Source organism: Perognathus longimembris, chromosome 11 (genome assembly GCF_023159225.1).
Source record: "Perognathus longimembris pacificus isolate PPM17 chromosome 11, ASM2315922v1, whole genome shotgun sequence".
Taxonomy (NCBI): Eukaryota; Metazoa; Chordata; class Mammalia; order Rodentia; family Heteromyidae; genus Perognathus; species Perognathus longimembris.
The window spans coordinates 57703257-57725354 of record NC_063171.1 but is presented as its reverse complement, the minus strand read 5'-3'; the positions used below and the strand labels follow the sequence as shown (position 1 = coordinate 57725354).

Here is a 22098-nt window from a genome sequence, read left to right as displayed (position 1 = left end):
GGCCCTGAATCCAAGCCTCATGGTTGAACAAAAAAATAAAATAAATGGGTGATAGAAAAGGACAAAGCTCTTATGTTTTCCCCAGACAAACCATGGGTTATAACTATAGGCCTTTCAACCTAACCAAACAACTGATGAGGGTTTCTTTCACTTTATGGAAGACTCATACTGAATGTGTATGGGAAAGAGGAGAAGATCACATTTGACAGTACCTTAGAGGTGGAATCTAAGCCTGACCATCAGCAGCATAGATCACCCAAGTGTTGATGTCTCATGCCTTTAATTCTAGCTACTCAGAAGACTGAGATCCTGACTCAAAGAAAGAGCAACAGAAAAGTCCAGGAGACTCTTATCTCTAATGAATCACCAAGAAAACAGGAAGCATAAATGTAGTTCAAGTGTTAGAGCACCAGCCATGAGTCCTAAAGCCAAGCAAGAATGCCGGGTCCTGAGTTCAAGCTCCAATACCTGTGTGGACACACACACACACACACACACACACACACAACACAGTCCTACTTTCATGGGAGGCTGAGATCAGAAGGACTGAGATTCAGAGGCCAGCCTTGTCATTCTAACAAACAAGCCAGTACGGTGATGGCACCTGTGATTCCAGCTGTGCAGGAAGACAGAGATAGGAGGATCTTGGGATGAGAATGGCCCCATGAAAATCTCAAACCCCAAACAAAAACCCTACCTGAAAAATAAAGCCACAAGGCCTGGGGACATTACTCAAGTCATAGAGCATCTGCTTTGCAAGCACAAGGCTTTGAGCTCAAATTCTTTTACCATAAAAAGTCCAATTTCTTTCTTTTTTTATTGTTGTTGGTTTTTGTCAGTCATGGTGCTTGAACTCTGGACCTGGGTGCTGTCCCTGAGCTCTTCAGCTCAAGGCTAGTGCTCTACTACTTGAGCCACAGCGCCACTTCTGGTTTTCTGAATGGTTTATTGGAGATATGAGTCTCACAGACTTTTCTGCCCAGGCTGGCTTTGAACCACAATCCTCAGATCTCAGCCTCCTGAGTAGCTAGGATTACAGGCATGAGCCACCGGTGCCCAGCAAAAAGTCCAATTTCTTAGAGATACGTATTGAAGTATTTACAGGTAAAAATGCGATTGTCGGGCACATTAAGAATACTCTAGGAGGGCACCAGTGTGGAGGAGATACAACAACAGAATGCTAATTGTGAAGGGCTGGTGGGGGGAGCGGTGGCTCAAGTGACAGCAGCTGCGAGGTGTGTGTGGGGAATGTCCATTTTATGCCTGAAATTTCTCCTTAGGAAAAATGAGCCATTTACAAGTACTCACTGCCCTGACAACTCTGGAGAACAGGCCAGTCAAAGTTAGTTCTGCACTTGACCTGGACCTGGTGTAAGGACCTGACCAAGCCACTGTGCTGCTGAAATCCTCCCAGGTACCCTCCAGGTGTGTCCCTATGCTCTGGATGTGGTTTATGGTAGCTGTTTGCTTGTCTTCTCTGTGAGTCCCCACTTTCCGGCTCTTGGGACTCTTTATCCCCTCCCCCATTCTCAAAGGAAACCCCAAATCCAGCACCTCAGCTGACAATCCAGAATGCTGGTCTAAGGCTCCCTCTGCTGGCAGGTGCTAGGAACTGACCCCCCCCAACACACACAAAAGCAAAGGGCCCCGAGAACCAGGCCCCTCAGAAAAGAAAAGCACACACCAATTAAACATATAGGAAGCCTTTAATTTCATCACCATAAACATTAGACTCTGATTGCTCACGTAAAGTATAAAATATTTACTCGGCTAAATAAATAAGACATAACATTATTGCAAACGGCACTTAAACCCCTGAGAGCTAGTAGCTCCTTGGCTCTCCCAGGGGGTGCTCCTGAGTTTGTGTGAGATTCCAGATGTGCCATGGGGGCTGAGATGGACAAAGGCTCAAGGAATCACACTTGTGCTTCTGGTCCTGCATTAGCCCCAAAGATTGGGGGGGGGGGTGGAGGATCTTAAGGGGAGAAGGGAAGGCAGAGAAACTCAGTGAAGCTGAGCTGGGCGATGAGGAAAGAAAGGGCTAAGGATGCTGCTGAGATCTGTGGACCCCCTCCATTCTCCCTTAATCCCACAGCCTTGGGTAACAACAAGTGGGATATCCATTGGGGCGAATCGAGCATCCTAGACCTTGGGCTAGGAAGTGTGGAGAGGCCGGGCAAACCCATCATCCAAGGAGAAGGGAGACGGCTTCATTCATGAAACCAACCCAGAAGAGCTGGGAATGGAGTTTCTTCTGCTTTGTTAAATAAATAAATTAAATATTTAAAGGCCCGTGTCTTCATGATGGCAACTCAAAGACCAACCAGCCATGTCCTGATAAAAAGGCAGGGTGTCAGAGAACCCGAAGAAAGGCGGTGCGAGGGAGGTTCACCTTGCCCGTAGGACTCTTTCTTCCAATTAACTTTCCTCCTGTCAAATCCTGTTGCAAGGGCAACAGCGGGGGAATCTGCAGGAAAAGTGGGCTTGGAGGTGGGGAAGTTTATTCAGCACCCCCCCCCCCCAATTCCTTCTCTAGGCATGTCTCAACCCAGGAGCTAGCTGTTCATATTAGCCCTGAACCCTGGGCAGTCCACCCGCAGAGACCTGCGTTCCAGTGCATGGAGCTAATCAAATGCCCTGCCTTGCTGGCCTCTCTGCAGAAGACCAGACTGAAATCCACTTGGGAAGCGGCTCCTTCCTCAGCCAGCCATAGAGACCACAGGAAGTGGGGAGAGGGAAGCCCCAGTCCCCATCTGTGCAGCTGTGCGCCTCACCGCCACAGGGTGGCGACAGAGAGCCGCACCACTTTGGCAGTATTGGAAAGGCAGGCCAGCCCGTCCTGGGGTGGAGACCCAGGCAAGCAGGACCTCCGCTCAGAATGTCCCGACATTCTACACCGAGTATTTGGCCAAGTCACTCTTGTCAAACACTACCTGTGTAGCGAAGTAAATGGCGACCAGACCCAAGCCTGCCGCCGACACCATGTAGGCGGTGACCGTTTGGCTGAGCTGGACAATGGAGCCCATGAACAGAGACGGGGCCACCTGGGACAGCAGGAAGGCGCTGTCCAGGATGGCGAGGTCCAGGCAGATGCCTCGGCCAGGAACCACCCTGGCCTCGGTCGGCTCCCCCACCACCACGCGCATGGAGACCTCGCAGGCGGAGGCCCCGCAGAGCGCTGGTGGAGAGGGCAGCAGGCCGCTGGCTCCGCCACCCACAAGTCCATTGGGGAAGGGAGCGCCTGACTTGGGGCCCGGCAGGAAGCTGGTGGTCAGGCTGTCCTCGCTGCTGCCGCCACCTCCAGCGTCCCCTCGGTATTTGGGCAGGAACACCTGGGGGGTGAAAAAGAGGGGTAAAGACAGGTGTGGCCTTGGGCACCGGGACCCCCGGCTGTAACAACAGGCCCTCATCTGTGCCAGGGGCTGGGAGCCAGAGGGCTTTCATAGGAACCAGGAAACTGGCCGGGCACAGGTGGCCCATGCCTGTCATCCTAGCTACTCCAGGAGGCTGAGATTTGAGAATCTCGGTTCAAAGCCAGACTGGGCAGGAAAGTCCATGAGACTCTGATCCCCAGTAAACTACCCCAAAGCCGGAAGTGGAGCTGTGGTTCAAAGTGGCAGAGCACTAGCCTTGAGCAGAAAAGCTCAGGGATAGCGCCCAGGCCCTGAGTTCAAACCCTAAGACCAGCGTACGCGCACACACGCACACACACAAATTGGGTAACCGAGACTTTACTTGGTCTGGAAACCAGAATCTAGTTCTCCTCTAGCTTTTCCTGGGATAGGTAGGAAGCAAACTGAGGACTATGCTGGTAAGAGAGCGAGGAGAATGAGGCAACAAGATGGGAAGAATGAGACAGGAATGAGAAGAGAGACAACCCGGACAGGGAGCTTAGGGTGGAGCTTAGGGAAGCCCTGAACCTCCCCCCCCCCAACCACCACCACCAGGCTTTCCTCATCCTCTTCCTGCCTGCCCGGTGTCTGGCCATATGGAAACCTTCATTGCCCTGCAGAAGAGCGGCCTAGGCCCTGGCTGGAGCCGGGCCTGCAGGGAGATGTCGGCCTCAGCCTTGGGCCACGGGTGAATCTAGCAGCCAGGAGGAAGATGAACTTCCCACGGCATGTTCCATCCCCCCTCACCCCGCCTCGCCCTGCCCCAATGGCCTGGGGCCATTGAGGACAAGACCAGGGCTTTTCCTGCACTGTGCTGCATGCTAGCGTCCACCAGGGGGCGGAGGGCATGGCCGAGCTCCCAGAGCCCATGGCGTGCTGTCTAACTGGCACAGGAAAGGCAGCGTGGGGGCCAAGCCTGCCCTCAGCGGTACTGCAACGGGAACTCCAGGGACGCACCTCACCACCCGCCACCCTGGGTTGGACCATTAAGGCCGGAGCCTGGGGAGGCTCCTGGGGACAGACAGACAGACAGACATATGCTTCCATAAGGAGATGTCATCCCAGCCCGTCAAGCATGGCCTCTGGATGCCAGCCTCCAAGCCCTCCCCCCCTCCCCCGCCCGCCAGAACAGAATGCTGGGAGATGTGGGTGTGAGTCATGTGAGCCACTGGGGTCTCAAGGACCAGGTTCTTGCTCCCCACCCCACCCCCCAACCCTGCAGCTGACTGTGGAGCAGAGCAGGCTCCTAGGATGTTATCTGTCCATTGGAGACAGGGCTGCTGATACTCCGGGAGGGACGTGCCCGTGGAAGGGGTGCCCCACAGAGGACGCGAGGCTGAGCGGGGAGAAGGCCCCATTTCAGAGTGCCCAGGCAAACCAAGCTGGGCTCAGATATCCAGCTAGGGTGGGATAAGGTGACAGAGGCAAGAGAAGGATGCAGGAAAAGAGAACTAGATGAGGCACAGAAACTGGAAAAAGAGGAGGCAGGAGGGACCGTCTCCCATCTCTGCAAAGCAGAGCCCAAGGGGGTCACGTTGGTTGCCTGTCCCTGAGAAGGAAGGCACGAGCCAGGCTTAGTCCCGCCGCCATCTGCTGCAGCTGGCCAGCGGTCCAGAGGCCTTCATGGGCTCCAGACCTTGCTGGGTACAGGCCAGGCCAGGGCTCCGGCCTTCGGGATTCCCAGCGAAGGACTCTGCGTTTCCTGCCATCATCCACTCAAGTGCTTTGTAGTCCCACGGCCAGGAAGTTATTCCTAGAACCTAATCTACACTCTTCTTCCGCAGCCGCCAGCCTCTGCCCCGGCAGCGAGTGGGCTTCCTCTCGGATGGAGAAGGCCGTCACCAACCACTTTGTGCAGACTTCAGGCTCTGGGCTGGTCTGCCTCCCCCCTGCGCCCCGGAGCCCACTGGCCCTGGCCGGTGTGAATACCTGCTTCTCTCGGTGGTAGAGGGAGGCCAGGGTGTAAGGCAGGATCTGCAAGGCTGAGAAGGTGAAGCCGGTGAGGGCGGCTGAAGCCGTCACCACAGCCACGCTGCGGGACAGGCACGTGGCGCCGGCAGCCACAGGAAAGGCCACCACACTGGCCAGGTAGACTGCCCGGGTGCCGAATCGCTGCACCAGCCGGTCCATGACCAGGGAGAAGACCAAGGAGATGGCGCACTGCAGGAAGAGCCCCAGGCTGCCCATGCGGATGCCTGGAAGGTGGAGGAGAGGCTGCGTGAGAAGCCTGGGCAAGCCGGGGTGCGCCGGAGATGAGGGGCCTCCCCACCCCACCAGAGCAGTGGGAGTCTAGATTCTTCCACCAGCCCTCATCCAACGCAGCCAGAGGAAATGCTCCATGGAGAGCGTACAGAAGGCCCCAGCTCAGGGCTGGGCATGTGGCATGTGGCTCGCCTAGCATGCAGGAAGCCCTAGGTTCGATTCCTCAGCACCACATATATAGAAAAAGCCGGAAGCGGTGCTGTGGCTCAAGTGGTAGAGTGCTGGCCTTGAGCAAAAGAAGCTCAGGGACAGTGCCCAGGCCCTGAGTTCAAGCCCAGGAATCGGGGGAGGCGGGGAGAGAAGCCCCAGCTCTGGGGACAGGAAGGTAAGCTGGCACACAGGGACAGTTCCACAAAGGCCTTAGGAGCAGCTGATGTGGAGGGCCCAGCACTGAGGAGGCGGCCAGGCCTCCTCACCCCCACGCACTGGCTGCCGTGTCCAGGCTGGCTTCGGATCACCAACCTCAGAACTCAGGTTCCCGAGCTGCTAGGATCGCAGGCGTGAGCCCCAGATGCCGCCTTGGCTGCCGCTGGGTCTTAACTAAGCTCAGCGCCCGTCCATCAGTCTCCCTGGCAGCCCTCGGAGAGGCCTGAGGCCCTGTTCAGACTCTCTCCCTAGGTAGATGGGGCTCCCTTTGCCTTTCCTGATGGGAAAGTTGGGGCCCAGGGTGTGCTCTGCCACCAGCCCCAGACTGCGAGGCTCTCCCATCTGGGGCGTGTGTCCTTGGGAGGGCAGCCCCCACCGCAGCCTTCTCCAGCTGCCGAGGCCTTACCTTCATCATAGTGTCTCCGGGCTTCAGTGCCGGGCTCGGCCCTGGGCACCCCCTGGTACAGCCCCTCGCCCACGAAGTCCGTGTAAAACAGGGTGAAGGTCATGAGCGCCATCCAGCTGCACAGTTCGGCCATGAAGAGCCGGCGCAGCGTGCGAGGCATGCGGCAGCAGAGCTGGTGCAGCCGGGGAAACAGGGCCCCCAGGTTCTGGAAGGCCAGGCGGGCACGGCACGGGCAGCAGCGGGGTGACGCCGAAGGGGCCGACAGCCCTTCCGCAGGCTCCGGTGGGCCCAGCACAGCCTCCTCTGCCACAAACAAAGTGGCCACCATGCAGGCGAGGAAGATGAGTGTAAGCAAGCCAAAGAGACACTCCTCCTGGGTGCCCAGGTAGGGAGCCAGGGCGCTGGCGTCCCAGTCAATGGCGGGCAGGAGGTAGCCCAGACAGCCCCCCAGGCTGATCATGAAGGCATAGACGGAGAACGCCTGGCGACAGTGGTCTGGGTCTCGGAAGAGGTCGGAGAGCAGCGCCTCCAGGGGCGTGAAGCACACCTGCCCACAGAAGTCCAGCAGCCCCACGCCCAGGATCAGCAGTGCCAACTCCAGGGGCCTGGTGTCTGGGCACAGCAGCCCTGCCAGCCGGCCAGCCCTTGGGATGAGGAAGAGGCTCAGCAGGACACCCAGGGACAGGGCCCAGATGAAGGGTCTACGGCGGCCGTAGCGTCCGCGCCACTGGTCACTGGCTGAGCCCAGGAGTGGGACAGAGACCAAACCCAGCACCGGACCGATGCCTGAAAGGAAGACAAGAGCAACGTCAAGGCTTGATGACGGCGGAGAGTCACAGGGCGGGCCGGCTGGCTCTGTACCACAGGTGTTCGCATCTGGTCTTCGTGGGGGCTCTCCAGTTTCCTCCTCACAGTACAACTATTACAAATGCCCTGGGCTGGGAATGTGGCTGACCGGTAGAGTGCTTGCCTAGCATGCATGAAGCCCTGGGTTCCATTCCTCAGCACCGCATATATAGAGAAAGACTTGAGTGGCGTTGTGGCTCAAGTGGTAGAGTGCTGGCCTTGAGCAAAAGGAAGCCAGGGACAGTGCTCAGGCCCTGAGTTCAAGCCTCAGGACTGGCAAAAAAAAAAAAAGCCTTATATTCAAGGCTTGTGCATTGGGAAACCAAGGTACAAGTATCTGAGAGGTGGCACTTATACAAAGGCACAGAGCTAGGGATCACAAGGAGCGAGGCTTCAGCAGGCCACTGAACTCCAGACCAGGACGGAAGGGGTGTCACAACGGCGATCACCTGCCTTCTGTGACTTTTTTGTCGGTCATGAGGCTTGAACACAGGGCCTGGGCGCTGTTCCTGAACTCTTTTGCTCAAGGCTAGTGCTCTATCACTTTCAGCCATAGCACTACTTCCGGTTTTCTGGTGGTTCATTGGAGATGAGAGCCTCACAGACTTTCCTGCCTGGGCTGGCTTCAAACCATGATCCTTGGATCTCAGCCTCTGGAGTAGCTAGGCGTGAGCCACCAGCGCCTGGCCCTTCTGTGCGTGTTACAGAATTCATCTGCAGCAACAGGAATCTACTACCTCTCTTGTCCCAGGGCTGAAGAGCCCTGGCTGGGAGAGCCTGGAGGAGTCCCAGCTCTGCTAAGCTCTGAGCAGGGGTTCAACCTGGACCCGTCTCCTAGGCCCCCTTTGCCTTCTCTATGAAGTGCATGGGGTGGAAAATAGAGATCAAAGCTGTTATGCACCGCCTGCCCGGCCAGGCTTGAGGACAACAGGTAGGACAACAACTACCCCTCGGGGCAGTTCCCCAGGCAGAGGGCCTGGCTGTCTGGACCAAGAAGGTATGCGGGAGTGTGAGGGGGTATGACTCACCCAGCACCATGGTCATGAACTTCTCCTCGACCCCCACTTCCAGCAGCAGGGGTGGCACATAAGTGATGCCAGCAGCCAGGCACACCTCCAGGCCGAAGGTCAACAGGTTGACCAGCAGGAGCTGGGCTTTCCGATGCCGAAGCAGACGGCTTACCCACGGCCTCTGGACCATGGTGGGCCAGGCACGAAGGGGAGGAGGGCCTGTTCACACTCTCTGTGGCTGCTCTGTCTCTGCCCTGCTCCGGAAGCTGAAGCTTCTCCTCCTGGCTGCCACCGACCGTCTAGGAATCAGCCCGACGCCCATTTCTGCCAGTCGTGTAGGGCAGGTCCAGTGTCTCGGCCCAGGCTGACCACCGGTCAGTCACCTGCCACACCTCGATGGGGACACATGTCATCACCGCTCAGCTCCTAGAAGAGCAGGACAATCACAGGCACAGGATTCAGGAATGCTGGCTCCCTCGTTCCCAGCCCAGTGAGGTGGCTGAACTCTTAGGTGCCCCCCCCCCAAGCTGCCCAGTCAGGATGTGTGGGAACAATAGACTAAGGCTGACACAATTAATATGATAAATATGAGATTTTAAACCTCAGCACACCCCAGAGCAAATGTTAACAGGAGTCCGTTGCTTTCTGTTGCGGAACAGCTCTGCAGTTACCTTGCCCGCTAGGCTGGAAATCAAAAAGTCAAGTCAAAGCGGCTGCGTTGCCCAGGTCTGGCTAGCAAGGGTCTCCTGGGGACCCTCTGCCAGGCTCCATTTGCTTGCTTTTCTCTCCCCTTCCAGAGCTGGCTCTGCTCTATTCCCCTCTGTCACCTGCTGGCCCCGCCGCCCGGCCGCACCGCAGTCTCCACCCCTAGGACAAGAACGAGGGGAAAGGAGGAAAAGCTGTGGTTTTTGTTGGGTTTCAACCTGTCACCCTCGCACACAGAGGGCCTCACGTCTTCTCAAGTTCAGTGTTCCTGAGGAAGAAACAGCCAACGCCCACACTGGGCCGTCCAACTGTTACAGGGCGGCGGGGCACCGTCAGGTCCCGGGAGCATGAAACCACAGCACCTGGCAGCACAGGTGGTGACGCCAATGACCCCCTCAGCTGGCAGGGTGCCTACCACATCCTGGGCAACCTTTCCCTGTCCTGGATGGCTCCACTCTCTGCAGAGTTCTTCTCACTGTCTAGCCTGCCAACTGGGCCTCCCATACACAGGGGCAAGCCGTCGTGTGTGTGTGTGTGTGTGTGTGTGTGTGTGTGTGTGTGTGTATACACACGTGCATATATATGTCCGCCTGCCCATGCTGTGCCCCCAGCCAGGTGGCCTCCTTCCTAATATCAGCCCCATGGCTAAAGAAGGAAAATTAAGTCAGCTGTGGAGAGCGAGTAAGGCTGGTGTTCCACCACTTGAGCCAGGCATCTATTTCCAGCTTTTTGTTGGTTAACTAGAGATAAGAGATTTGTGGATTAGTCATCTGTCAGGACTGGTTTGGAACCAAGATCCTCAAATCTCACTCTCCTGAGTAGCCTGGATTACAGGCATGAGTCTAGATAGGCCCTGATAAGACAAAAAGGCCCTAACATGTCCTTGACCCCCACAAAATTTAAAAAAAAAAAGAAAAAAGAAACAGGCAGGAGAGGGCGCCTCCCACCTCTCCTGGCTTCAGTCTTCCCTTCCTCCCCAACTCAACCCCACAAATGGTGCTGACAGCAGCGACTACAGTGGCCCAAGGGCTGGCTGGCTCCCATCTCGTGAGCAGAACCATCCCCCACCCCCCTTTCCACCCACCCCCTCTGCCAATCTCAGCTTTGCAAGATAAAAGGCATAAAAGGCGCTTCAACTTCTTTTATCTTTTCAAGTAACACGGAGCCCCATGGGGCCTTGCGTGTTACAAAGCGTGTCCTGGGTGCTCTCTAAAGCTGTGTGCTTCTGAAAAATCAGGCGGCCATCAATCCCGGATAAGATCGGTCCACTCCATACCGGCCCTTGGGGGCTTTTGCAGCTGGTAGATCAGGAAGGAAGAGATAAGGCTGGGGCAACAGGCAGCCTCCCACTGAACGTCCCCAAGCTTGGCGGAGGAGGAGAGGGAGTGGCCAGGAGGAGGGTGTAAAATACCGACCCACAGTCCCAGGAGGCAGACGCTGGTACCAGACCTCAGTCTTTGCCAGGACTGCTGCTGTAGGTTCAACTTGAGCGCTACCCATCATTCCAGAGGGAAGGGGGGGCGGGGCATGCAGGAACCCAGGGGTGGAGCTACCCAGCTAGAGGAGTGGGCTCTGGGGCCACAGCTTCCCAGCCCTGCACCCTGGGTCAGGGAGGGCCCTGGTCACACACTCCCATGGCACTGCGTTTAAGAGAACAGGTCCTCCCTGAGCAAACAGAGACTTTATCAGCCCAAGCCTCACACACAGCCACTCCCCTCCTCCAAGAGTTGCCTCTCCACCCCGTTCGAATAAATCCCCAATTCCAGCAAGCCCCAAGTCACCCCCCCAGTCCAGTTTCCCAGTCCTCTCAGTGAGAGCAGGACCCCCCTGAGCCAACAGAGGAGAGCAGAGGAACTGTCCCCCATTTTCCTAGATGGCCCCCTCCTTCCCGGGGATGCCTTTGTCCCCCACACAAACCCCACCCAGGTTCTCTACAAGGTACCTGAAGTCTGGGCCAGATGAGGAATTCATTGAAAGGAGTCAGGTAAGGAAGTGGGCCGGCTCGCAGCTCTGCCCAGCACCCCTCTCCGTTCTTAGGTTGCAGAGCCCGTCCTCCCTCTTTTCCAATCTACTCTGCCCTGGGGGTCCAGACACTTGACAACCCCAGACTTTACTCAACCCAGAATTACCTGAGGAATTCCAAGCTCCGAGGAATATTCTCCCACCCAAACCCCATCTCCCCCCACGGCCTCCCAGTTCCTGGTCCTCGGGGCTGAGGAGACTATCAGCTCTTGCAGTCAGCCAGCCGCCCCCCCCACCCCGCCCCTTCCCAGGGCCTTCTGCCCCGGGGCACCGTGCGAGAAGCCCAGGCTCCAAGAGGTCAGAGAACAAGCGGTTCAGTGCCACTCTCCTAGCCCAGGGCACATTTCTCAGCATGAAGCTTGAAAGCGACAGATCTTGACGGCCTCCGCCGCCTGCTCGGCCCCCTCCCCGCCCCAAGCCTGGGGAGCTGTGGAAGCAAGAGTACAGGCAGGGGAACAAAGTCTAACTCTCTCCTCCCCAGTCCCAGGGACTCTCTGGACCCAAATCCCCCAGCCTCACGGCTCCAGGAGCAACAGCTGTCTGGTAAACAGAAGATCAACTGGGAGAGCCGGCCTCAGAAGGCTCACCTGGAGGGGAGGGGGCGGGAAGAGGAGGGAAGCGCAGGGGCTGACCTCTGGGAAAGGAAGGCAGGGACCAAGACTCAAGTTCAGAACATCTTCCCTCTCCTGGGGCACCCCCATAGTCAGACAGCTAGCAACCCAAAGGAAACACACCCTGGAGCCCCCCACCCCCACTCCCTGAACCTTCCTAGGGCACAGAACTGGAGCCCCGGGTCCAGGACAAGGTCAGTGAACCTGGATTCCGCCTGTTCCTCCAAGGCCTGGCAAGATGTCGCACCTCCAGGCAGGGCAGCTCCCGCCCAAGCAAGAAGAGGGGCGCGGGAAATGTTTACCTCACGAGTGAGTGGACAGATGCGGGCAGGGTTTGGGTGTGTTGGAACTGAGGGCCCCTGAAATCCTCTCCTGCCCCTCTGCACCCCAGGAGCCCCCAAGCCAGACCCCAGCAGCTACTCCTGGGGCTCAAAGGCAGCGTGTGGCTTAGAAGGACCCTCCTGGCCTGCGGTGGCCCACTTCAGATCGGACCCCAAAGGAGCATGCCATCCTAGGAAATAAAACTGATCAACAGGAACAAACTTGGCCTGAACTTTGTCCAAAATTCAAAAGACAGAGTGGAGGAGGCGGTGGAAAAGGCGACCCACGCCCGCCCGCCCGAGCACTCTCCCTTTTAGCTCCCTGAGGGAAGGGAGGGTCAGAAGGAGGCATAAAGAGGCCTTTGAGGGCTGTCAAAGGGGCTCCTGCCACCCCTCTCCACTGAGGTGGAGCTGGGGGGGGGCAGATTCCCTTCCCTGACAGGCAGAGAAGCCAGAGGGAGCCAGAGTGGAGAGCAGCCTCCCCCCCCCCCCCCGGGGCCAGTGTCAGGCAGCAATTCTACGGCCTCTTTATGCGAGGCCAGCGTCCCCACACCCCTCCCAGGCACATCAAACGGCCACAGCCCCCACCCTGACCCTGCCAGCGCCTCGACCCCGGGCTTGCCTCCGCTCACAAAGACCCAGGCCACTTCTCACACGCTCCCTCCCCCCCCCCCACCAGGGGCGGGAGGCACTGAGCATGCTCTACCCTATACAGCTACCCGGCTGCCCTCCCCGGAGCTGGGGAACCCAGCAAAGGAGGGGGGCTAGCCTCTGGCAGGCCGTGACTCAGCCAAAGAAAGGGGTGGGGTCACCACATCAGGAATGCCCTCCCCCCCTCCCCCAGGACTGGGGCACAGAATGGGGATCAGGACTTCCCCGGAACTGGTCCAGATCTCAACATCTGCCTGGGAAGAAGTCAGGTCTGAGGGTTCACCAGCCTAGCACCCCTATAGCCTATATTGCCTTGGCCCTCCCACCCCACCCTGTCCCGAGAACCAAGGAATGGCCAGGCTTCGCCTACTGAACCTGGCACACTGCATGGGGCCCTCCTTGGCAGGTGGCTCTTATCTCGGGGTGTCCTGCAGTGCGATGCTGGGAAACCAGTGCCCCCCCCCCCCAAGCAGAGAGTCCCACATCCCGGCCGGGACAGCTGGGCGGGGGACGTGGCAGGAGCTTCCTCGCCTTCTTTGATTGTCTGAACTCACACATTTCCAAGCACTGAGGATCCTAACAGTGATGGCATGAATAGCCCCGGGAACTCCGGGGCTCCCCAGAGGCCTGAGAACACCCACAGAATGCAACCTCTCCACCTCCAAGGAACCCTAAGAAAGAGCAAGGGCAGAGCAGAGAGAAGAGGGCTCGCCCCACCCCAGGCGTGCTCCCTGGCTCTGGCCTCCCCCAGGGCCCGGAGGCCAGGGATTTAGAGTTCACCCCGCTGAGCCGCCTTTTCTTCCTCGGGACTGGGAGCCTTCTGCTCAGCAGCTTGTCACAGAGAGTGAGGGGCTGCAGGCCGGGACACAAAGGGGGATTAGGGAGAAACCTCTCGGCCTGCAGAGTAATCCATCAAACTTTCTCCCGGCTGCCAGCATCAGCCCCTTCCCACTCAATTCCCCTTCCAGCTGCCGCTGGCCCCCCACCCCTCTGGCTCCTGAGCCCTGTCACTTGGGGCGGCAAAGAGAATCTCAAGCCCTGGGGGGGAGGTGGGGGGGCAGAAGGGGCACACCGCAGACACTGGGAAAAGGGCAACAGCTCCCTCCCTTCTCTCTCCCCCCCCACATGTGTGAAAACCCAACAGGTGGCACTAGCTTGGAGGAAAGTTGCTTTTGTTGCCCTGTCTCTGAGCCACAGTCCAGCTTCAGAAAGGAAACAAATGCCAGAGGAGATTGGGGGAAGTGGAGAAGGACCGGCAGGGGTAGGCTGGGAGCCGGCACTGATCTCCCCTCCTGTCTTCAATGCACTAACAGACACTGGGGCTGGCTGACCCTCACCTTGGCCGGAGTGTACCGGCCACAACTGAGGCTGAAGCCCCCTTCACCTCGCGGTCACAGTCAACACAGAGGTGCTTTTGGTTTCCAGGGACCTGGGCCTCCCAACCGAACTTCACCACCCACAACAACTGCTCCCAAGGTCGTACGTATGGAAGCGTGCCCTCACACCAGGGCATGCGGTGCCCTTCAGCCAGGAGCCTCTTCCAGGCCAGGGACGGCAGGAGCCTCTGAGTGCTGGCATCCCTGAGCCCTGGCGGATTCCACGGGGTGCCCTGAGTTGGGGAGTCAGTTGGATCTGCGTTTACATGCCAGTCTCAGCCCTTAGAACCGCACAAGCTGTTACCGGACCTCCCAAGCCTCAGTTTCCTGTGTACAATTAACAACAGCAGCCAGCCTGGCTGGGCCACCTGCGTGCCAGGCACTCTTCCAACTGTCTTACTCTTCCAACTATGGAGGAGGTGGGCACTGTTTGCACAGCCATTTCATAGGCCAGGGACCTTAAGGTTAATTCTACCAGCTTTGACTGGGGTGCAGCTCAGCGGTGGAGTGCTTTGCCTAGCATGCACAAGGCCCTGGGTTCCATCCCCAGCACCACACCCCAAAAAACCAAATCCACAACCCCATCTTCACAGCCATGTAACAGATTTGAAGGCGGGTCCCATGGAGGGACCCCAGGAGTGGCGCTATCTACTTTCCAAACAAGGACCAACCAGTCCTTTTCCTCCCTTCCACACCCCTCCCCCAGGAGCTCCAGAAGCCAGCAGAATTCCAAGAATGCGAAGGCCTCCCCTGGTGCTGGCCCTAACAGGTGAGCAGAGGTCACTGCGGAAGCCGCACCAGCCTGGGGGGGGGGGGGAGGAGGCTAAACAAGGAGGTGGAGGATGCCGTGAATGTCCAGGACAATAATCCTGAGGCTGGCCCCTACCAGCTGCCCGGCCTGTGTCCAGCGTATACCTCATCACAACCCATATTACCTTGCAGGGGAGGTACTCAATATTCCTGTTTCACAGAGGTGAAAAAAAAAAGTTGTGTCTCAAAGAACTTAATTAGCACACCAAGGCTGTAAAAATAAAAACAAATATCTGGAACCATTCGAAAATTCCAGAAAGCACTTTGAACTGGAAGCCAAGGCAGTAGAGTCCTATTTGGGCTGCGCCGCCTGGACAAGCCATTGCACCTCTGTGGGACTCCGTTTTCACACCTGTAGAATGAGAGTGAGACTAGGTGATGTCTGAAGAGCTTTCCGTGCGTGGGATCAGGTGCTCTCACACTTGTTGTGCCAGGCCTGAGGCAGGGCGCTTCCCGTGGACGGGCCACAGGGCATCGGGGACAGGGTTGTCACAGCCATGAGAGCCACCCCCTCTGGAACCCACCCACACGCTGCACAGTGCCAAGGGTCAGCAGTGGCCTGAAACCCGGCCCTCCCTGCCCACAGGAGACGGCAGGCAGAACTGCCCTCCTCCCTCCTCCTCCCTGAGTTGGACTCTGCTCCTGGCAGAAATTTGTAACTACCTTCTTTTTCCTCCTTGCAGAGTACCAAAACCTCCCGAGAGTCCAGGGGTGGGTAAAGGGAACTGTGGAAAAGGAACAGTCTCTAGGACACTGGGAAGTTCCCTCCACCTCCTCCCACCTCTTCCCTGCGCGGTGAAATCCCAACAGAACAGCCTCCCTCGTGGTAAACTTGACCCTTGCTAGCCAGCCAGGCAGGTCAGCTCTCCCCACCCAAGCCCAGCCAATCCTGGCCCGCTCCCTCAGCCTGGCCTTCGTCAGGAGGTGTCTCACACAAGAAAGAGGCCAGGGACACAGTGTGTGGGGCAAACCCCTAGATGAGCAATGCCCCCAGGCAGAAGGCCAGATGTGGGTGCTGATCCCAGTTCTGCATGCCCCACCTCCAGGACTGCAAATGGCAAGGACTCTACAGCGGTACCTGCCCCCCCCCCCACACACACACATCCTCAGGTCTGGAATTAGCTAGCCCCACTTATAATCAAAAGGCTGTGGGGCAGACTCAGTTCTGTGGAAGCAGATTCTCCATCACATTCACTCAGCCGGGTTTGGTGATGCGTGCCTGTAATCCTAGCTCTCAGGAGGCGGAGGGCAGGAAGATGGCAGGTTTGACGCTAGCCTGTGATACATAGTGAGACCCTATTTCAGAACAAAAAGAAAACAGAAACAAAACTAGCCACTTAGGAGTGAGCTAGGTGAGAGCAGCACCCCCATCCCCAAAGGAAGGACCATTAACAAGCCTGATTTGCTTGTTCTCTCTTGGAGGAAGCATACCTCAGTGGGCAGCTAAACCACCCCTAAAGGAATGTCAACGGGTGCAGAAGCCAGCCCACTTACCCGGCACTACCTATTATGTGCCAGCACACGTGAAGGTGAGGGGGATACGGAAACACTGACTGTGGCCCACTGGAGCAGGGGAGAAAGGCAGGAAAATGCAATCGGTGTGCGATGAGGTGGCGCAGGTGCTAAGACATCTGTCCACAGGCGAAGCCCAAGGTGGGAGCCGTCAGGGCTGAGAGAGAAGCACAGGGCCGCTGAGGCTCGAGAGGTTAAGTGGGCAGGCACCATACAGAAAGGCCAGACATCTGTAAACATTGAGGCCCCCTGACAGGCCCATCCCTACCATGAGGTGTACTGGAAAACATAGGAGACCCCAAACCACAGAATTGTTCAGATTTCAGATCGCGCCTGGATATGGATCGATGCAGCCTCCATGGGATTACAAGATGGAGGACTTCCTCAGCACAGGGCTGGTTTAGCATTCCAAAATGGTGGCAAGCTGCCTTTACTTCCCCATCCTGACCACCTCTGCCCTTCACTGAATCGCAACCAGTTCAAACTCCAGGCCACCGCCTCCGGGACCCCATGGAACCCTAACTGTCCAGGATCCTCTCTCTCTGCCCCCTCAGAATCTGTGCTCTACTCACCAGTACCCCTGAGGGCTGGATACCGTACTGGGGCCTTCGGTCTGTGGCTTGCAGTCCTTCCCTGACCACAACCTCCCTGCTAGCCCTTCCTGAGGTTGGGGGCTCAGCAGAAGGCCTTCGGATGAGGCCATCCTGTCAGCCAAATGACCTGACCTCAGGTCATTTGCCCCAAACTCAGACAGGATCACCTCCAGTGTCTGGGTACTCGAGCTCTCACTAATGACAGGAACCAGGAGTAGAAGTCTGCATCGCCACATCTCTAGGGATGGGCAGAGGGCTCTGAGCCTGGATAGTATTTGCCAGCTCAAAGTACACTTGTAATTAGAGAGGCTCTGCGGGTGGGGGACTGAGAGGACACAGCGGGACATAAGACCTGTGGCTAGGGTGGCTGCTCCTGAGGGTCTTTGGTCGGTTGACCTGGGACTCAGCTATGAGCCCAGAAGCTGCCTCTTACTGGCTTCATGCTGACTCAACCCAACCCCCCACACCCCACTCCCAGAGAGTGACCTCCAAAGTTAAAGGAAGAAGAACAAACATCTATTGAGTACCAGATCTGGGCAGGCACTTGGCTAAATATGTACATCACATGAATTCCTCCCTGTAAGCTTGCCAGATGGACATTATCTCCATTTTACAGATAAAAAGACCAAGGCCAAAGAGAGCTGGGGTGGGAGGTGGAATTACGCCTCTCATAGTCACAGGAGGAAACACAGACCACATAGTAGAAAAAGGATTGAACGGGAAGTGCTGGCCAGGGATCAGGACCATCCCGTGATAGCTCTGTCACCAGCCCCTGCCCCCAGCAGGGACATTTAATACACTGGACAAAGCTCAACACTCCAGCTCTACTGCTGGGAGTCAAGTGGCATCAGCATTTGAGACACTGGGCCTGGTACCAACTGGTCCAGCCTCCTCCCTTGCTGTCCAGCAAACAGGGCCACCGACTGTTCAAAGAAAGCTAGGCTGGGGCTTTCCTTCTAGACACGGAAGAGCAGCACGAAAGATCCCAAGGGCTAAGGAAGGAGGACAGAGGAGAGTCCCCAGTCTTCCTGGAAATAACAAGTACCCTTTCTACATAGGAGGCCCTTAACCTCTCAGGATAGAAATTCCCCATCAGCACACAGAGCCCTCGTGGGAGACAGGCACAGGGCAGGGGGCTCTCGTGTCATCATTCTGCACAGTTCTGACAGAAGAGAGACTAAGATGTCCAGGCCTGGTTTGTTCTTTGCACTGGATCACAAGTTGAAGTGCAGATGTGTCATTCATAGCTCTCAGATGGTTATATATGGCATCATTTCCTTGCTAAGAACCCTGGTGTCTAAGCTAAACCACAATGATGGCCTCTATTGTAGCCAAATAAGAGCAGCTGACATTTATCAAGCTCTTTTTACAAGCAGCCACTGTGCTCAGAGGTTTACCTACCTCAGCTTATTTAATCTTGCAATACCATGAGGTGGGTACCATTATACTCATTTTACAGAGGAGAAAGTTGAAGCTCACGGAAGTCAAATAAGTTGCGCAAGAGGAAATGGGATTCAAACCATTTCACCACAGCCAACTCTCTTAAGTATGTGAACCAACTCCCCAAAGTCCAGGAACCCTTGCTCCCAAAGAAAATAAAACCAAGCACAATTTTTTTTTTTTTTTAAGAGCAAAGCACTGGTGGCTCATGTCTATAATCCTAGCTGCTCAGGAGGCTGACATCAAAGGATCCCGGTTCCAATCCAGCCAGGGCAGGAAAGGTCCATGAGATTCTTATCTCCAATTAACCACCAGAAAACTGGAAGTGGAGCTGTGGCTCAAAGTGGTAGAGTGCTAGCTTTGAGCAAAGCACCCAGGGACAACACCCAGGCCTTGAGTTCAAGCCCTACGATGGTGGGGGTGGGCAGGGAGCAGGGCCCCAGCCAGGCATGATAGCACACACCTGTAATCCCAGCACTCAGAAGGCTGAGGTAGAAGGATCTCAAGCTCAAGGCCAGCCTAGGCTACATAGCAAGACTGTTTCAAGCAGGAAGTCTGAGCTGCTGCTGTCCATGCATTCACAGGTGATTGATACAATAGATAGTTAATACTAACTTACTGGGACTGGGAATATGGCCTAGTGGCAAGAGTGCTTGCCTCATACACATGAAGCCCTGGGTTCAATTCCCCAGCACCATGGAAAATGGCCAGAAGTGGAGCTGTGGCTCAAGTGGCAGAGTGCTAGCCTTGAGCAAAAAGAAGCCAGGGACAGTGCTCAGGCCCTGAGTCCAAGGCCTAGGACTGGCAATAAATAAATAAATAAATAAATACTAGCTTACTTACTATACTTATTACATCTCAGGCATAGTTAAGTGCCCTACATATATTATTTAATAAGTTATAATTTTATACTATTAGACACATATTTATAAGCATTATTTATATTTGATATACTTTGCCAATAAATAACAAAACCACACAGTAGTTGTAACCATTATCATCCAACCTCAGTTTTCAAGCAGCGATACTGAGGGAACTTGTTAAGCTAGTAGAATGACCATATATAAAGCTAGCTTTCCAGTGACTGGCTCACACTTGTAATCCTAGCTACTCAGGAGGCTGAGATCTGAGGATCATGATTCGATGCCAACTTGGGCAGGAAAGTATGTGAAACTTTTGTCTACAATTAAGTACCCCCCCCAAAAAAAATGTTGGAGATGGAGCTGTGGCTCAAGTGGTAGAGCCCTAGACCAAACTGGAAAAAAGCTAAGAGACAGTGCCCTGGCCCTGAGTTCAAGACCCAGCCTGGACATACAAAACTAAATAGAGCTAGCTTTCTGAATCTTCTGCAGTCTGAATCTTCATTCCTCTTGTGTTACCAAGTTCTAGAAGCTAGAGCCCAGGTTAACCTCACCTCCAGGGTCCTCAGACCAGCCTTCCTTGCCTTTCTGCCTCTCCAGAGCCCGGGACCAGACTGAGGGGTCTCACTTGGCACCTGCATGCCATCCTCACAACCCAGTGACCTTTGAGGGGGCACCATGGGCTGCCCAGGCTCCCTGCCAACTCCCCCAGCACAGGGAGAAGCACCTGGAGCCCTCGGGATGATTCAGGATGCCACAGGAAAGCTGGCCCGAGCACACACCCACTAAAATTGGGGCCTGTATGGCCACAGCTGTATTTTTATCTTCGGGCTCATCCGGCTGACTCAAGCTCCATTTTTCTGAACACTTTTAGAATAACAGTCCTGGTTCCAGGACAAGCCTGGAAAGGGGGTGGGGGGGGGCAGAGGAGAGAAGAGGAGATAAGGAAGGAATGAGAGGATGAAATGGATCCAACAGAAAGGTCTGTGACCTCATATTATGGCCCACTCACTCTCCAGGACATGGTACGCCATGGATTTCTCCAGGCTTTCCATCCTCCTGCCCAACCCTCACACTCCTATGCCAGCCTGTGCCACAGGCCTTGGGCAGGTGGCTCCAACACCAAAGCTCTCTGGGCGCTGAGAGTAGATTGAGAACTGGAGGAAAGGAAGGCAGAAACCCAGGGTAGGGGCACCCCTACCCCTGAGCAAAGCTTCCAAGGAGCCCAGCAAGGGTCACTCGGGGCCCTCTTGGTCTAGTTAGCGGCAGTGGCGCTTGCAGACTTGGGACAGCCAGTAGCAGCTGGGCTATTCTTAGTCCCAGCTCTGCTGGGATTGGGTCTGTGTAACAGCTGAAGGACAAGTCCTCCCCAGGTACCACCCTGCCAAACCCCTCCCTGCCCTCCCCCCCCCCCCCGCCTCGGGCCCCTAGGGAAAGGAGGAAGCACGGGGAATGCCCCTGGCCTTGAACAGGTCAAGAATGCGTGTTGGGAAGAGGGCGGCTGATTCAGAGGTCAAAGGAAAGAGTCACTCACGGCGCCCCACGGCCGGAGGGGAGGGAGGCGGAGGCCAGCGCGGGGCCGAGCCTCGGCTCCCCCCCGGCCCCCCCCCCCAGCCGCTGCCCCCAGGCCACGCCGCGGCCCGGCTCGGAGCTCGGGGAAGCCACGGGCACGCCCAAGTGCACACCTGTTTGCCATCCCCACCTGGGCCTCCCCGGGAAACCAGAGACCGCAGCAGGCGCCGCTCTTCCTTCGCAGGGGGGCAGCCGAGGCGCAGAATGGGGGGGGGGGGTTACAGGAGCGCACCCCCCCAGCCTCCATCCGCCTCCGCCTCGCTCACAGCCCGCCACCCCCTACCTTCCCTTAACGACCCCCCCCCCCACCTCTCTCCACCAAAGCTGACCGAAGCCCGAGCGCCCCACGACGTCCCGGGCCCCTTCCCGGCTCCCCCCAATTCCCGGACTGTGCGCGCCGCGGTGACTCATCCTGCCCCTTTCCGCCGAAGCCCAGACAAGGGAAGAAAATAAATGCAACTTTCCAAAGAAAACTCTGACGCGGGAGACGGCACCGGGAGCGAGCGGCCCGTCCACCCGCCGCCGGCCCGGCCCGGCCCGGCCCGGGGCTCCCCGCCCACCCCGCCGCCCGGCCCGGCCTGGGACACTCGGTGGGGCCGGGCGCCTCCACCCAGCCCGCCCTCCACGGAAGAGAGCGGGCTTCGGCGGGCACCCGATCGGGCAGCCGGAGGTGGGGGGGGGGGGTGCCGCGCCCCGGGGCGCCCGCAGCCCCGCGCCCTCCTCCGGGCTTGGCGCGCGCGGTGCCCGGGGACCGCCACGACGCGGTTCCATCCCGCGGAGCGCACCCCACGCGAGCGCGCCGAGCCGGGCCCCGCAGCGCCCCGCCCGTCCCCGCGCTGGGTCCCCGGCTCCCCGGGGAGAGGAGGGGGCGCTCTTCTACCTGGCCGAGGCGTGCGCTGTCACCGGGGCCGGCGCGGGCAAGCTCGGCCCCCTCCGTCCCCCCACGCGCGCCAGCCGGCGGCTTTTAAATCTCCAGGTTACTCGGCGGGGGGAGAGAGCATGCGCGCTGGGGCTGCCAGGAGGGAGGCGGGGCGAGCGGGGCAGAGGTGGGGGGTGCAGAGGGGGGGGGGTGGAGGGGTGGGGCCGGTACCCGAGGGAAGAAAGCCGTACGTAGGTCGCAAAGCTTGTCTTTGTAACCGGGGCTGCCGTCGCGACAGGCAGCCCCCGTGGCTCCCAGACGGCCCTGTCATTACCTCGGGCCGCGCATCACCCCCTCCGTGGCTGCCCACAAGAGCGTTTAGGTAAAAAGCCTCCCCTCGGCGCTCCAGAGCCAGGCTGCCCATCCCTTCTCCACGCACAACTGCAGCCCACCCTTCCAGGACCACCCCTTGAAAGACATCACGT

At 57.4% G+C, this 22098-nt stretch overlaps 1 protein-coding gene across 4 annotated transcripts; it reads right to left on the bottom strand.

The window, feature by feature from the left end:
- Positions 1-2224: 2224 nt before the first annotated feature.
- Positions 2225-21737, bottom strand: Slc45a3 (solute carrier family 45 member 3). Of its 4 annotated transcripts, none has more exons than XM_048357165.1 (5): positions 21635-21737; positions 8301-8708; positions 6427-7212; positions 5322-5587; positions 2225-3332 (listed from the first exon to the last, which is right to left on the bottom strand). In XM_048357165.1, exons 2-5 carry the CDS (start codon positions 8470-8472, stop codon positions 2892-2894), a joined length of 1665 nt encoding a protein of 554 aa, XP_048213122.1. In that variant the 5' UTR covers positions 8473-8708; positions 21635-21737; the 3' UTR covers positions 2225-2891. The 4 variants fall into 4 exon arrangements, with proteins under 4 accessions (XP_048213122.1, XP_048213123.1, XP_048213121.1 ...); XM_048357166.1 differs by lacking the exon at positions 21635-21737 and adding an exon at positions 15441-15831; XM_048357164.1 differs by lacking the exon at positions 21635-21737 and adding an exon at positions 10930-11167.
- Positions 21738-22098: the final 361 nt, after the last annotated feature.

Excerpts from the sequence above, each read along its gene's own strand:
- Slc45a3 (XM_048357165.1), bottom strand. The coding sequence starts at position 8,472 with ATGGTCCAGAGGCCGTGGGTAAGCCGTCTGCTTCGGCATCGGAAAGCC. Across the intron at positions 7,213-8,300 it reads GTTCATGACCATGGTGCTGG|GCATCGGTCCGGTGCTGGGT; the intron begins GTGAGTCATACC and ends TCTTCCTTTCAG. Across the intron at positions 5,588-6,426 it reads CCGGAGACACTATGATGAAG|GCATCCGCATGGGCAGCCTG; the intron begins GTAAGGCCTCGG and ends TCCACCTTCCAG.